The sequence below is a fragment of the Carassius gibelio genome, chromosome A13, assembly GCF_023724105.1.
Source record: "Carassius gibelio isolate Cgi1373 ecotype wild population from Czech Republic chromosome A13, carGib1.2-hapl.c, whole genome shotgun sequence".
Classification (NCBI taxonomy): Eukaryota; Metazoa; Chordata; class Actinopteri; order Cypriniformes; family Cyprinidae; genus Carassius; species Carassius gibelio.
In genome coordinates, this window is record NC_068383.1 from 13,873,407 (window position 1) to 13,889,905 (window position 16,499).

Genomic DNA, 16,499 nt, shown 5'->3' on the forward strand with positions numbered 1-16,499 from the left:
GCTTTGCAGGAACTACCCACATCAAGACTGACCTGTCAAAACACAGGACTTTATGTTGATAATTCAGTAGGAACGTCAACTCACCCTTCTGAAGACAGACTTGTACGATCCGGTTAAATGAATGTAAATCACTGAGTGCTTAGCGGATTTATTTTCTAATGCGTCTACATTGTATCAGTGCATTCTGCAAGTCTTGCTAGTCGACATGAATTCACATTGCACTTTTTGAGCGCCCCGTGCCTCATCAGCCTGAGAAAAAAGTAAACAGTTGCACTTATGAGAGTCACATTTCAAAGTGTCCCCAAAAGTAGCAGGCAGGTTGCCTTCGCTGACTCTCCTCGTAGTCACAGTTGCAAGACATTGGATTTGAATGATAGGTAGTTCTGTGCGTCGAGGTGGAATCCCAGTTCATATGCCCCGCCCCCTCTGGTAGAATCAGCCAACTAAAATGCAGAATAGGCTGTTCGACATGTTATTTTTAAAGAACCTAACAGATTAGTAACGTGGTGTTTATAGCACAATGAGAAAGTTATGGAGCAATATGTGAGCTCAAAAATCAATCTAAAAACCATCTCACACTGACAAAGTATAACCTAGGCCTACATATTTTAAAAATATAATCATTATAGGCTATATTTTGTAATGGGTCGCGGCAATAGTTACTTGAGTATCAATGGTAAGTTTCAGATTGCCAGATTTGAATTCTTCAAGTGGCGGAAGCGAGAAAAGGCAGCTTGCTCTGGCAAGATGCCCACACAGACAGCTTGGCTCAATCTTTTTTGTTGCAAGTTCAATCTCTACTGCATAACAGGAAATGGAGTGTTCAAAAAAGCCTGCCATTGCGGAAAATAGGCATTAACTAAAAGGAAAAAATCAGGGAAAGTGGGGAAGATGTGCTTTCTCTCACATGCGTGTTCCTCGGTTTCACCAGTAAAGGAAAATACTGAAAAATAATGTTTGACTAAATGGGACAAAGAGCCAAGAAAGTCTACCTACAATGTGTGTGTGTGTGTGGGGGGGGGGGGGGGGGGTATACAATTTGTACAGAATATACAGTTTGTACAGTATAAAAACCATTACGCCTATGGGATGGCCCCACTTTTCACAAAAACAAACGTGCGTGTGTATTTGTGTGTGTGAGAGAGACACAGCTGATGGTGCGTGGTCTGATGGAATACTCAAAACAGTCATTAATCTTGGAGTCTGACATTATTTCAGGTGTTCAGGGTAAACCCTGCTGTCCTGACAGACTGGTCATTTACCTGCTAACCATAACCTAATAGATTGAAGGGCTCTTAAAAATAACAATATTTTTGACAATATAAAGTGTATAATGTAAGTGGAATGTTGTCATAATTCTCATTGAGAAAAGTAACTTCATAAATCACCATAACAAAGCACAATAATCACCATCACCATTATCATTAATTAAAAAAGGCAAAAAAAAATAACGCATCTTTTGCAGTGCATAATAATACATAATATTACAAGATTTTGTGCTTATATTATGTCGAATAAGCAATTGTCAGTAGTGCTTGAGGTTACATTCACACCCAGTATTTTTCTCAAACAGAGAAATGACTTTACAAGACAAAAGATTGACATCTGGTGGTTGGAGAATATTATTACAGGCTTAAGCAGTTAAGTTCTGATTTTCTCTCCATTTTTATAAGCTGCCTGTCTGTTCACTTGTGGTTTTTAACACAACAAAGACAACAACAAAAAAGCACTGTTTAGATCACTGAATGAACAGTAACGAGTAAACATGAAGTATAAGAAGCTGGTTTATTTTAAAATCCCTAAATTACATATATGGAAGCCATATTTTGTAATGGAAGTCAGATTCAAACCAATTGTTCTACAAAGTAAACCAGCAAATACATGTTAGGTAAATCTGGCACAGAAATCAGATTTGTAACTAGGAGGGGGTCTTATGGAGAGAAGCTCGTCTTTCTTAGGCATGACAACAGCTGCAGGATGTGATTTTACATAAGGTCAGACATGTGTTTACCCTCTATCTCATAGGGTTACTTTTAATATACTTTTAGCAGTACTATACCTTTAACACAAACTCCTTCCTAATATTCTTTTCAGTGCACTAGAAGACTTTTTGGAACTATTTGGGGCCTACAATCTTCACAGTCTTGTTTTGTCCCACCCACAGTGGGGTTCAGTGTATTATAGTAACAACTGAGAGCACAGTCAGCTTCCTGCTCCTGGTTTGGCAGCTGTGAAATGTTATTTTTGGAACAGAATAGTTGAGGTTCAGGGGAAAGCAACAGACAGCTAAGAACTAAGAGTTTCACAGCTTAGGTTATTTAGCTTGGGGGAAACTGTAGGTGGGATTCTAAAATTATTAGTTTGAATGTATTATAATAAAGAATTTAGAAATAGCAACCCTCACAGAACATGTTGCAAATGCTGAAAAACTGTGCAAATAAAGAAATCTAAAATTGCTCTAGAAAGATCAAACAACAATAACAATAATAAATATAGCTGCAAGCAGCAATAACGGGGCCAAGCACTACAGAAGCAAGCTTCAGACGAACGGCAGGAATGAGTAATCAAGACAGTTTTAAGATTATTTTAGGCAAAATGGCTTGAAAACAATAAACACAACAACTAGTAATAGGATTTATTGGCTTATCACGTGTAACCAATAGGTGGCGCTGTTACCAAATTAGTTTGGAATGGTCAGTGTGAGGTGACGATGACACATACAAGGTTTGGTGCAAATATGTCAAAGCTTTGCAGAGATACAGCCTCAAATGCATTTTGGAACCCTTCCAGCAGATTCGTTGATGCGCTAAATGAGAACCGTTTCGTATATCGACACGAAATCCATAACATTTTGCCAGCTTGATCTGAAGATGATCCACGTCAAATTTGGTGAAAGTCTGACTAACGGTCTAGGAGGAGTTCGAAAAAGTAGGTTTTCAACATTAATCAAAATGGCGGACAGGAAGTTCAGCCAAATAAGGAAAACTTGGTATCTATGTTCTCGGCCTGTCCCAAGGAATCTATTAAGATCAGCGTCATGTCAATAGCCAGATCTTTTCAAAAGTTATTAGCCTTTATGTAAATTGATTTATAACTTTTGACCACTAGGTGGCACTGTTTCAAAATATTTTGAGTACCTTCAGGGGATGGTGTTGTTGGCACATTCTGAGTTTCGTAATATTACACCAATGCATTTGTTTAGTATAGCATTTTATTTCAAAAAACTGTATTGAAGTCAATGGGAATTTCATGTTTTGTTCTATTATAGCGCCACCAAGAGGCTCAGTCCCACCATTTTTTGTATGTGTCCTCAGAGTGAGCCCATACATATGTGTGTCAATTTTGGTGAAAATATCTCAATTCACTTCAGAGTTATAGACATTTATATGAAAAAGCATGTAAAAAATGACTGACTCTTGACTTTGATTGAATATTACTACCCCTTACTATCAATATTTTGGCATTTGGGCATTGTCGTATAGCTATCGACCTATGTTTCCGAACTTCTGACGGTGGTTTCGTCTCGATCAGACAAGCGGTTTCGAAGATATAGCCAAATGTTTTTTAAGCGCTAAATCACAACGCTACACAAACCGTAAGGCGAAACCTAGCATGTTTGGTATCGTAGGACTCGGTAAGGTTTCAGGAGTCCTATTTGATGAGTCTGGTGAAAATAAGTCGACCACACCCAAAGTTATAAGCATTTAAAAAAAGAAGATCACCACTAGGTGGCGCTGTTTCGAAACTTCTCACGCTCCTTCAGGACATTGTGTTGATGACCCATACCAAGTGTTGTAACAATCCGTTGATGCGTTCTGAAAATACAGCATTTTAGCACAAAATTCAAAATGGCCGACAGTCAAAATGGCCGAATTGGTAAAATTGGATATCAGTCGACTCGGCATGTTGCCCTGAATCTAACAAGACCAATGTTATGATTTTTGGACAAACTGTTCAGAAGTTATAAGCAAAAAGAGCAGTTTTTCATATCTCCGGACCAGTAGGTGGCGCTGTGTCCAAACACAGCATGTTGCCTCAGGTCATGCTTGTTATGACATGTACCAAGTTTGGTCTGAATAGGATAAGTCGTTGCCGAGATACAGCCTTACGACTGTTTTTGTAAGCACTATGTAAAATTTGTTAGAGCGTTTATCGAAAACGGTTTGACGAATCAATTTGATTTGCATAACTTTTGGTCAGCACTGCCTGAGGATGATATGGTTCAATTTTCGTGTGAATCGGACAAACCGTCTAGGACGAGTTCGAAAAAGTAGGTTTTTAAAAAATTCAAAATGGCGGCCATATTTCTATGACGAAAAATGACTGGATAGTGTGCAATCGAATTGGCATGAGCTCAGAAATCAGAGGAAAAAATAATTTTGTTGATTGGCCTTACGGTTAAAAAGTTATTAACAAAATAAAAGTGAAATTTTGGACAGTTGGTGGCGCTAGAGGGATTGACTTAGACACACCAAAATTGGTGTACTTAATGTTGGCACTGTCCTCTATCAGAATGTCAAACCATTACAACTTTCCCGCATTCGGTTCTATGGGCTGCCATAGACCCCCAGTCGGAAGAATAATAATAATAATAAATATAGCTGCAAGCAGCAATTACGGGGCCAAGCACTCCAACGGCAAATGTAGGAGCTAAGCATGGCATGGAGCATCACACCAAATGCATTAATGAGCAATAACAGCAATTTTAGGATGATTGTAATTGAAATGGCTAAAAAAATCATAAATACAACCTCTAGTAGCATGATTTACTGGCTTATCAAAATTGACCAATAGGTGGTGCTGTTATCAAGTCAATTTGGTGTACTCTGTGTGACTTTTCAATGACACAAACAAAGTTTGGTGTCAATATGCCAAAGCATTGCAGAGATACAGCCTCAAGTGTCATTTTGGCATTGTGCCTCAAATTCGTCGCTGTGGTATGCGAAAACGGTTTTGTCTATTGATACAAAATCCATAACATTTTGTCAGTACAGTCTACAGATCATCTGAGTCAATTTTGGTGAAAATCGGACTAACGGTTGATGAGGAGTTCGAAAAAGTAGGTTTTCAACATAAATCAAAATGGCGGACAGGAAGTTCGGCTTACTCTGGCATATATGGTATCTATGTTGTCGGCATAAGCCAGGGAATATTTTGAGGCCAGTTTCATTACAATAGGCTAATGCATTAAAAAGTTACTAGCATTTTTATAAGTGTAATTATTCATAGTTAATGAATGGTTCATTACTCTTGACCAATAGGTGGCGCTGTTACCAAATTTATGTGGCATGGTCAGTGTCAGGTGGCGATGACACATACAAAGTTTGGTGCAAAAATGTCAAAGCGTTGCAGAGATACAGCCTCAAATGCATTTTGGCACCCTTCCAGCAAATTCGTTGATGCGCTAAATCAGAACCGTTTTGTATATCGACACGAAATCCATAACTTTTTGCCAGCATGGTCTGAAGATGATTCACGTCAAATTTGGTGAAAATCGGACTAACGGTCTAGGAGGAGTTCGAAAAAGTAGGTTTTCAACATTAATCAAAATGGCGGACAGGAAGTATGGCCAATTTTGGCATAATTGGTATCTATGTTCTCGGCATGACCCAAAGAATACGGCGAGACCATTTGCATTTCAATTGTCTAATTTACTCAAAAGTTATTAGCATTTTTGTGATAATTCATTATAACTCTTGACCACAAGGTGGCGCTGCCACCAAGCTTTTTGAGTACATTCAGGGCATGGAGCCGAATATTTTTGTAATTATTTGCGAAACGATACGATGCTGCGTTGAAAAAATACAGCATTTTAAAACATAATTCAAAATGGCCGACGCCTAAAATGGCTGACACGGGAAATTTGCATATCATACGACTCGACATGACTCACTGAATCTAAAGAGACCAGTTGTGTGATTTTTGGCCAAACCATTCAGAAGATATAAGCCAAAATATGCATTTTTCATATCTCCTGACCACTAGGTGGCGCTGTGTCGAAACACTGCAGGTAGTCTCAGGTCATGCTTATTATAACACACACCAAGTTTGGTCTCAATATGCCAAACCGTTGCTGAGATATAGCCTCAAGTGCATTTTTGCGTGCTTTTCGTCAAATTTGTTTACGTGTCATTCGACAATGGTTGGACGAATCAACTTGAATTCCATAACTTTTTGCCAGCATGGTCTGAAGATGATCTGAGCCAATTTTCGTGGCAATCGGACTAACCGTCTAGCACGAGTTCGAAAAAGTAGGTTTTTCGAAAAATTGAAAATAGCGAAAAAACTAAACCTTGCGATTTTTGAATTTTGGGGTTCATTCGACTTGGCATGAGCCAAGGATTCAGAGGAAAAAAGAATTTCCATTTTCTGGCTTACGGTTCAAAAGTTATTAGCATACAAACATTGAAAGTTTGGACAAGTGGTGGCGCTAGAGAGTAGGAGTTAGAGACTTCAAATTAGCTATAGTTAATGTTGGGACTGTCCTCTATCAGTGTGCCAAATTATACAACTTTCCCGCAATCGGTTCTATGGGCTGCCATAGACTTGCGGCGGAAGAAGAAGAAGAAGAAGAAGCAGAATAATAATAACGCCAACGATTACAATAGGTGCCTACGCACCTTCGGTGCTTGGCCCCTAATAAGAACGCCAACAAAAACAAGAGGGTCCTACGCACCTTCGGTGCTTGGCCCCTAATAACAATAATAATAACGAGAAAAGATGCCTTTGGTGTCTTTCATGAATATATGTCTAAACAATGTGTCTTTAACAATGAAAAGCTATTATTTTAATAATATATTATTTTAGGTATAGCGATAAATAGAATATATAGAAATATAAATACAAACAATAGAATGTAAATGTATTTTAATAGGATATAAATATTTAAATATTACTATAACTTAGTCATTGTTCTTAAAACATGAACAGAAATAATAAATTATGTTACTTTATAAATGTTTCCTTTAGACCTGTTCCCTTTCTTGTGTTTCTAAATATACCTATATTAGCAAATATAAAAAAAATTAAAATGGGATTAAACTAGATATTTTGTCTTAATTCTGTATAGATAGATAGATAGATTGATTGATTGATTTATTGATTTTATAATTTTATTCTAACTTGAAAAGGCACAATTAAATTAACACAAAATAGAAAAGGTACGCATATGCCTCTTAAATCACCCAATAATAATAAAAATGATAATGATGGCGATGATAATAAAAAATAATAATAATAATAATAATATGCACGATATCAGCAACCCTTTGCCTTGTTGCATCATTTCATAGTGGTCCATGAGTGCGCATGCTCTTTGAAAAAGACCCCTCGTCATTACATGTCTGTAAGTGCCGGCAGGTTTTTCCACGCGCTCTCAAGTCCGCTGCATTCCAAGCGCGCGCACGCTGCTGATGAGAAAATCCTGGTACCTCTTTTAAACGTGTGGAAAGACTGAGCGTGTAGGTAAAATCATGGAAGAAAAGGAGAGCGAAATCAATGGACACGCCGGGCACAAAAACCCGTTACCAACAGTCTCATTAAAATCAGAAAAGAATAGCTTTAAAGACCGGTTCATGGTCTTCTTCAAAAGAAATCTCCTAGTGATATTCACGGTTTCCGGGGTTCTGGTGGGCGTCGGGCTCGGGATGATGGTCCGGAACATGAACCTTACCCGAGCGCAGATGACTTACTTCGCCTTCCCCGGAGAGATGCTGCTGAGGATGCTCAAGATGATCATCCTTCCTTTAGTGGTTTGCAGTTTGATTTCCGGCGCTGCGAGTCTGGACACGCGCTCGCTGGGGAAGCTCGGAGGGATCGCCGTGTCTTACTTTCTGGTGACCACTCTGATCGCTTCATCCATCGGGGTAGCTCTCGCCTTCATCATCAAACCCGGCGTGGGAGCAGGAGCCCTGAACACCAACAACTTAGGGCTGGAAGGCGTGAGCTCCAACAAAGAGACAGCGGATTCGTTTTTAGATCTTGCAAGGTATCATTTCGTTATGGAAATGAATGCAAATAATAATAATAATAATATCTAGCAATATGGAAATGAATGCAAATGCAAATAATAATAATAATATCTAGCAAAAATTGTTAATAGCAAAAACCTATATCATTCAACGTGAGAAATAAGCAGATGCAGCTCTTAATCACCGCTTGCATGTTCCTGGCATGATTACATGAACACTCACGATGCAGAAGACATGCAGATCATGTGACAGTTCATCTTTACATTTTCTTTTTCTTTTAGGTATTTAAATCACTTATGGATGTTTATTTAATTATTGCCAGAGAGAAACAAATGGAAAATTGCTCATATTTTTTCAAGAGAAAATTTTAGTTCAGCAAAAGTGGGGCAAATATTGAAAAGCTTTTAAACTTACTGATCAGTTAATATCACAAGATCATTCTGATTTGTTTTTTTCTTTTCTTTTTTTTTTTTTTTTTTTGCCTGGTATCCTTGATCATGCCAAAAATGTAAACCTACAATTATTATTTTAAAGAGATATTTCTGCATGATTTAAACCACTTTATTTAAGTTTGGATGGTATAAATTTACATATTTAGGTTGATTCTATGATATTAAATAATATTATTGACTTGAGTAAAACCAATTATAATATGTTGCCATTTTTAGGATACCATTTTTTTAGTGCATTTTTCAACATATATAGTAATGTAAACATAAAAATCCATCAACAAATGGAAGTGGTCCTCTAACAGTCTGTTTTAACATTAAGATATAGTGTGACATTTTATAACTGTTCTGATGGATTTTGATCACTGATTATCATACTATTTTTAGTTATCCTACACATTGTATCATACAAGTTAGAAGCCATGATATTCCATAACAGCCCAATCGCTGCTGTTCTGTAGGACAGAAATATGGCTATGGCTGCTTCTGAGTTACTTCTTTGATGGTGGCTAGTTTTACCCCCTTTTTTAAACAGTTTGATAACTTAAAAAATTTTTTTTTAGCAAATTACAGCAAACATGTTTACTATACATTTAAAATCACTATCCTGCTTTTTCACTAATCTGTAATTTACACATAGAAATTATATCACAAAAAATACAGTTTTTTGATAGTTTTTCTTGTTGGAGTATAAATCTGCTATGCGATTATGTAATAGACTTAAAGAACAACAACTGTACAATAGGCTTGCATGAACCTGGAGAAAATATATTTCTCTTTGCGTCATATTCACAGGGTTAATAGATTAACCCTCTTTTTAACGCAGGTCATATGACGAACAAGGACTAAACTCAGTTTAGTTTAAAAATAATCTCTGTAGTTTATGTGAATGATTTGGTAAATGGATTTGCAGAGACAGATATTGATCTGTACAGATCAGTGCAAAACTTCCTTTACAGATCAATCGTGCTGCAAACTGGTGGGAATTTAGCAAAGGAACATTAGTGGTGTCCATCTGTGATGATAAGAGCCCATTTTTACACATCTGCATCACTGGTTTATCTTTCTTGCTTGTTTTTCCTTTTCAGAAACCTGTTTCCATCCAACCTGGTGGCTGCAGCTTTCCGCTCAGTAAGTGGATGTTTTTTTCTTCCAGCTGTCACTAAAACACACACACACTCACACAAACAGTTATGTACAGAATTAATATTAGTGGATAATTTCCACCATGTTAATAGCTCCTTCATCTCTAATTGAGAGAGTCACAAAACAGAGGAACCATTTTTGTCCCTGCTCAATAAATACCTCCCATCCTCTCTCACCACTAAGCAACAGGCAGTTACCATAGCAAGCTGATTCCATTCCCTGGTCCTTGGTAACCTGGCTTGGTTGACTGGGTTGTACCACATGGGCAACTGCTACAAAATACTGAGCACACTCTGCTCAAAGAGAGGACAAGAGGTTCATTGGGTGGGGTGGGAGATAACATCTCTGTGCCTAGACCAGAGCATGTGGACCATTGACACAAACCAAGCAGTTATCAATTTGTAAAATATATATATATATATATATATATATATATATATATATATATATATATATATATATATATATATATATATATATATATATATATGATCTTGTAAAGGCCAGAGAAAGAGAAACAGGGTCATTAGGTAAAGGTGGGATGTTGCTTTATCCAGTGGGAGAATGTTTCTTTATCCAGTGGGATTTCCATCGACATTTACCTGGATGGAGGCCAGAAAGGCTTTACAAGAGAACACAGATTAGGAGGATTAATACAGAAATGCCTGGCCATTATTTAAATAGCCAGTTACAAATGGACCGGTCCACCCTAATACTTGTAGATCTATTCCAGGTTGTTTCATTATCTCTAATTGAAATATTTTATGGATTTGTATTTTGTGATCACATGCAAGTCAACATCAGATAATACAAACATTGTAAATAAATCTCAGTTAAAGACCCATTTAACATAACTTACCTACTCCATTTCTAATTTTGAGGTAGTAAGGATAGGCAAAAAATAAACTGAGTGCTCGCGCTCATATAATTGGAGTTTTTGAGGCACAGGGGTTCTGAATAATAGGGTTTGTGGGGGATCACTGTCATTGTCCCTGTGTATACCAGTCTCAAAGTCCTCTTCGGATAACTTTAAATGCTGCTTTTGTGAGTATTTTGGCACTAGACTTGACAGAATCTAGCTCAGTGCAGAGAAAGGATCAAATGCATCACGGTTCATGAAGCTGCACACCGGAATGAATTGAAATCAGTCAAAATAGCTCTGTGTTAAGCACTGCATGTAGCTTATGATGTTGTCCTCCTCTGACTCTTACTTCTGTTATAGTACGTCACCGATTACAAGACCATTCTTGTTGGAAATGTAACCAACGGAACCCTCAACTACCAGAAGGTACACAATCTCTTTATTTTATAATAATAATTTATTATTATTATTGTATTATGATCTTATTTATTATTGTTAATAAAAATTATTATTAGCATTAGGTACTTCCTTTTCCTATGTTAAGAAATAACTGTCAAGTACATAATTGTCAACACACACATCATGTCACTTGTTGAAATGTCAATTTAACCTAGTAATTTTGCACTTAATTTTTTTTTTTTTAACTCAAGTTGGATTGGGGCCCCTTGGCTTGTTTTGGCTCTTTGGCAGCCTTGAATGAGCTTGCTGTTTGTTTGCACAGGGCTAGGGTTGACGCAGCCGGTTTAGCTGCTCCTGTCCCATTGAGCACTCAAGCAGCTGGAGATGGCAAGCCTTTCCCAGAGGGCTTTTTCAATGTGCCTCTCATGTGTCTGCATTATAGTCTAGTCTCAGCAATATGCTTGTAGAATGACTCAGGATTTAAATATTTTTTATTTCAGATAAATATATTTGTTTTTCTGTCACTATATTAGTGCAATCAGATAAATCCAGTCCCACAAGCATGCAGATCTCCACAGAATTGGAAAGTTTATGTCCTGCCTCTTGCATATTTGTTACTTAGAAATTGTTGATCCATTTAATACAGTTTTAATCTGTTCCATCAATGTTTCCTTTCAAATTCAGTGCTAAATATGTAAAAAAAATCATAAATTCACAAATCATATCTGAACTACACGACTCTATGTAAATAGTCTTTGTATAAATCATTGGGTTTTCATTACATCCTGGCACAGCCGAAATGTCTCATATCTGCTGGTGCATGGGCAAATATTGTGGACAATCCCTCAGAACGCTTGAGGTCCATAATTGCTTGAGTAGGGCTTACAGAACAACCAGTGCTGTGTGCCAAGTGATGAGCCATGCCTGGATGTGCAATAAAGCTCAGAACAAGAGTGGGATTCAATTGAACGAGAGCTCAGTCCCATCATATCTTCATCACCCCACTGCCTCCACTGCTGAGCGAAAGTCTGTCTGAGAGCCAGGCTTCATCACGTTTCGTCTTTTGAAGATCACTTGTCCATGTACAATCATATCAATTTCAGTGAAAGGGAATATATGAGTGGGAGCAATGGTTAATATAGGTCATTTTGCAAAATCAGCATTTATCAGAACACATTAATGTCACATTTTGTTGCTTAAAACAATGTCAGCTTCTAATTTAGTTTGCTGTTGCATTGTTCACCTTTGACCCAACTGTGTGCTGCTATGATATGAATATATATCAAAAAGCTGAATGGCAATATCATAATATTTGATTTTCCAGTATCATAATATTGATGTCAGTGATTTCTGGTGATGTTCAGGTTCCCTATGGAACAGATGCAGATGGAATGAATATTCTGGGCCTTGTTCTCTTTGCTATGGTTTTTGGAGTTGCTTTGAGAAAGCTTGGGCCAGAAGGAGAGGAGCTCATTCGCTTTTTCAATGCCTTCAATGAAGCCACCATGGTACTGGTGTCTTGGATCATGTGGTAAGTAAAGACCTTTGAAAAAAATCACATCTAATCCAATAATATAAAATATAATATAAGATTATATAATATAATATAAGAAACATAATATATACAATCACCAGCTGAAGTGCCCTTGATGACCATCGTGGAACTTCATCCCATACCTCTGTCATACATAAATCTATCATATAATATTTAACATTTAGCATTTTATTCATTATTGAAACCTAAATTGTACCTTGCACATCATGTATGATATATTCAATTGTTTTGTCCTTCAGGTATGTGCCTTTTGGCATCATGTTCTTGGTTGGCAGTAAGATTGTGGAGATGGAAGATGTGGTTCTGCTGGTCACTAGTTTGGGGAAGTACATTTTTGCTTCTATCCTTGGCCACATCATCCATGGTGGCATCATCTTACCTCTTATCTACTTTGGGTTCACTCGTGCGAACCCCTTCAGTTTCCTGTCTGGCCTCATCACACCGTTTACCACTGCCTTTGCTACCTGCTCCAGGTAATTTGTTATATTTCCTATATTTCTGTAGTCCTATAAGCTGGTCAGTTTGTCTTTATTTTGCCTTTACATACTCAAACCCTGTCTGTTCTTTTTGTGCCTGTGCAGCTCAGCAACACTGCCCACCATGATGAAGTGTGTGGAGGAGAACAACGGTGTCGACAAACGAATTAGTCGTTTCATTTTACCGATTGGAGCCACTGTCAACATGGACGGAGCAGCCATTTTCCAATGTGTTGCGGCTGTGTTTATTGCCCAGCTCAACAACGTTGAACTCAATGCAGGCCAGATCTTCACAATCCTGTGAGTGTACATCCCTATGAGGCCGTTTTTCAATCAGCGGAGTATTGATAGGTCCCCTGAACATTCCTGTATCTATACTGGTCATGTACGATGTGCTGTTAAGTGAGCTGTTAATCACTTTGGATACAGCATCTGCTAAATGATTGCTAATTTGCTTATTGAAAGGGTGACAGCCACCGCCTCCAGTGTGGGAGCAGCAGGCATTCCAGCTGGAGGAATCATCACCATCGCTATCATTCTGGAGGCCATTGGTCTGCCCACCCATGACCTGTCACTCATGTTGGCGGTGGACTGGATAGTGTAAGACAGCTTCTCCCATCCCTAATATATTCAATACCAATAAATGATAATATTACTGATTAATTGCATATCTCATATAATCTCATATATCAATATAAGTGTTGTGTTATTGAGTCACCAAATTAGCATCAAATTTATTGGGCAGGAGATACGTATTATTTATTTTTATTTTTTAATGCATTTTTAACTATTAAATGTTTTTATGTATTTATTCACAATCAATAAATATGGTTTAGGTTTTAGAGTCCTGAAAAAATAAGATTTTCACAAAAATATTAAGCAGCATGATTTCCGAGGATCCTGTGACACTTAAGAGTGGAGTAATGACTGCTGAATATTCGACTTTGTCGGGAATAAATTATATTTTAAAATATATTAAATAGAAAAAAAAAAAATAGTTTAAAATATCTTAAACTGTAATAATATTTCAAAACATTACTGTTTTTACTTTTGATTTAAAAAATGCAGCCTTTGTGAGTATAAGAGACTTCTATAAAAAAATAAATAAATAAAAATCTTACTGAGACCAAACTTTTGAGCAGTGGTATATATATATGTAATAGTATAAAATAAACAAATAAAAAATACATATTTTTATATGTACATAAATACAAAAAAAAAACTGTATAATATAATGCACCCTCCCAACATATTCTGAACATATTCATATCAGAGCTATCAAATTGCATCAAATCTATCAAATTGTACTGTATGATACAGTACAATATATGCGTACAGTTTTATCCCTGAAGTGATCTGTTGGGTTAATTTACTGTGTCTGATGTGTGATCAGAGACCGCACCACCACCGTTGTGAACGTGGAGGGAGATGCACTTGGTGCTGGCATTCTTCACCACATCAATGAGCAAGAGATGAAGAAACAAAGACAACAGGAGCAGCATCAAGAGGAGCAGGAACTGGAGGAGGTGAAGGTGGAGGTGGTGGCTAATGTCAAAGCAGAAGAAGAGACCTCCCCTCTCGTCACACACCAGATCCAAGGAGACAGTTCCTCACGTGAAACACTTGACGACAAGGACGGTGTGGAGTCTGTACTGTAAAGTGGTGACTGTGGTCTCATCTCTTTCTTCTTTAATCTTTCTAACTCTCACTCTTTTAAAAACCACTACAGACATGATGTCTCCACCAGTGTGAAGTTTACATCAAATATAAAGTTGATTCAAGTCTGTGAATGGAACACTAATGGTCAGTTTGCTGTTTTACATTTAGTTTGACAGAAGAACCGGTTCAGTTATGATAATCTTATCAGATTAGGTGAAAAGTCTGAAAGGGAACATTTCCAGTTTGCAATCAGATGTCTTGTGAAGAAATGAATAGTCTGACCTCTTGCTCTGTTTGTTTTCTATATTTTAACTGACTGTGTGAAACATTAACTATTTTGAGGATAAACCGGAAAGTATTTGCTGTAAATATTTGTGTCTCTAATGGCAAATCATGTTGCACTGTGGTATAGTCAATTGATTTTTTTTTTGGGACTATATCAAAATTAGGTCTGCTTGTGAAATACTCGTGTGAATTATGGTTGTACTTTCAAATCTGGTGAACTTTCTAATTTTAAGTGACAATTAAGCTGAAAGATTGAAACAAAATTCAGGTTCACAGGTGATATTCAACCTGATTATGATACACCGGAGGTCAAATATTTCCTGATTAGACCTCCATTCACTGTGTACATTACAAATACATGCTGTTGATCCAAGAACATGGTATCTGGTGACACCTAGTGGTAAAGAAGTGTGGAAAAGAAATGTTGACTTCAGTGGAAATTTAAACGTCTTTACTTTTTTGTACATTTTTATATCCAACTTTTAAGTTTGGCCATTAGCTAAGAAGTAAACTATTTTAAAACGACAATTTAAGTATGAATGAGTTTACTTTGTTCTATTTTTAGCCTTTTGTACCGCATTAGAAATTATTTTACGTAATCTGTTGCTTTGAAAAAAAAAAAATCAGAAGTTAAAGTGTTTATATGAACTCTAAAAGATGTTAATTAGCATTTGATTAGTGTGTTTTATTTGTGTTTTCGCCTTGTATTTTTTCTCTCTTTTAACTGTATGTTATTTTGTTACCGACGTGTCTGTGTCATAAATCAAAAGCATTTGTGTCTCTGATTTACGTGCAGTTTGACGATTTCTTTGTGATAATCTAATCTTAGATCTCCGGTGAAAGCATATTCCTGCGTTTGACAGGGAGGGATAATAATTATTATTCAACTTTTTTTCCCTTCTGGTAGCTAACTAATAATAACAGTTTCAGGGGAGCCCATGGTAAGGCGTTTTTTTCATTACTGGAGACTTTTGTACAATAAACGTGTATTGATAATTTTTTACGTAAAACGTAAAACTGAAATCACTCATAGCAATATCTATACAATTATTTTTTAATCCCCATTATATAATCACAAATGTATGTCCAGTTACAGTGACGCTATTTCAGCAGCAGTTACATGACTAATAATGACCATTACAAATTTTTTATGAACATTTTATGATCTCAGCCAGGTTTTCCCACCAAAAAACAACAACAAAAAACTGGTTGTTTACGTCACATTATCATGCGCATGCGTATTAAGATGAAACTTATTAGCCAAAACCGGTACGTAAATACAATTTAAACAGGGTGTTCAGATGTGATAATGCCACTTATTAATATTATTATTTTGAATAAATGTTCTTTTGGACTTTCGGTTCACTAATGTATCCTGTAAAAAATATATCCCAGTTTCCACAACAAATTAAGCAGCAAAGCTGTGTTTTAACATTGATAATAAAATAAACATTTATTTAGCACAAAATCAGCATATTAGAATGATTTCTGAAGGATCATTTGACACTGAAGACTGGAGTAATGATGCTGAAAATTTAGCTTTGCCATTCAGATAGAAAACAATTAATTTAAATTGTAATAATATTTCACAGTATTACTGTTTGCGGTATTTTTTTGTTAAATAATGGCGCTTTGGTGAACATAAGAGTTGTTGTTTTTTTCCAAACACATTTAAAGGGGACATAACACACAGTTTCT

The 16,499-nt window shown here is 36.7% G+C and overlaps 2 protein-coding genes across 2 annotated transcripts in view; one reads left to right on the plus strand and one right to left on the minus strand.

Annotated features, from left to right (window-relative positions):
* The window catches only part of LOC128026218 (SERTA domain-containing protein 2), a 37,920-nt gene extending 37,522 nt beyond the window's left edge, over window positions 1-398 (minus strand). Inside the window, exon 1 of the mRNA XM_052613082.1 lies at window positions 85-398. The gene's annotated coding sequence lies outside the window, so the exon portion shown is untranslated. The remainder of the gene's footprint in view (window positions 1-84) is intronic.
* A 6,962-nt stretch (window positions 399-7,360) lies between these two features.
* LOC128026224 (neutral amino acid transporter A-like) lies at window positions 7,361-16,146 on the plus strand. The gene is made up of 8 exons (XM_052613089.1): window positions 7,361-7,987; window positions 9,508-9,550; window positions 10,788-10,853; window positions 12,191-12,357; window positions 12,621-12,854; window positions 12,963-13,157; window positions 13,323-13,457; window positions 14,251-16,146. The coding sequence occupies exons 1-8, from the start codon at window positions 7,473-7,475 to the stop codon at window positions 14,513-14,515; spliced, it is 1,620 nt and encodes a 539-aa protein (XP_052469049.1). The 5' UTR covers window positions 7,361-7,472; the 3' UTR covers window positions 14,516-16,146.
* Window positions 16,147-16,499: the final 353 nt, after the last annotated feature.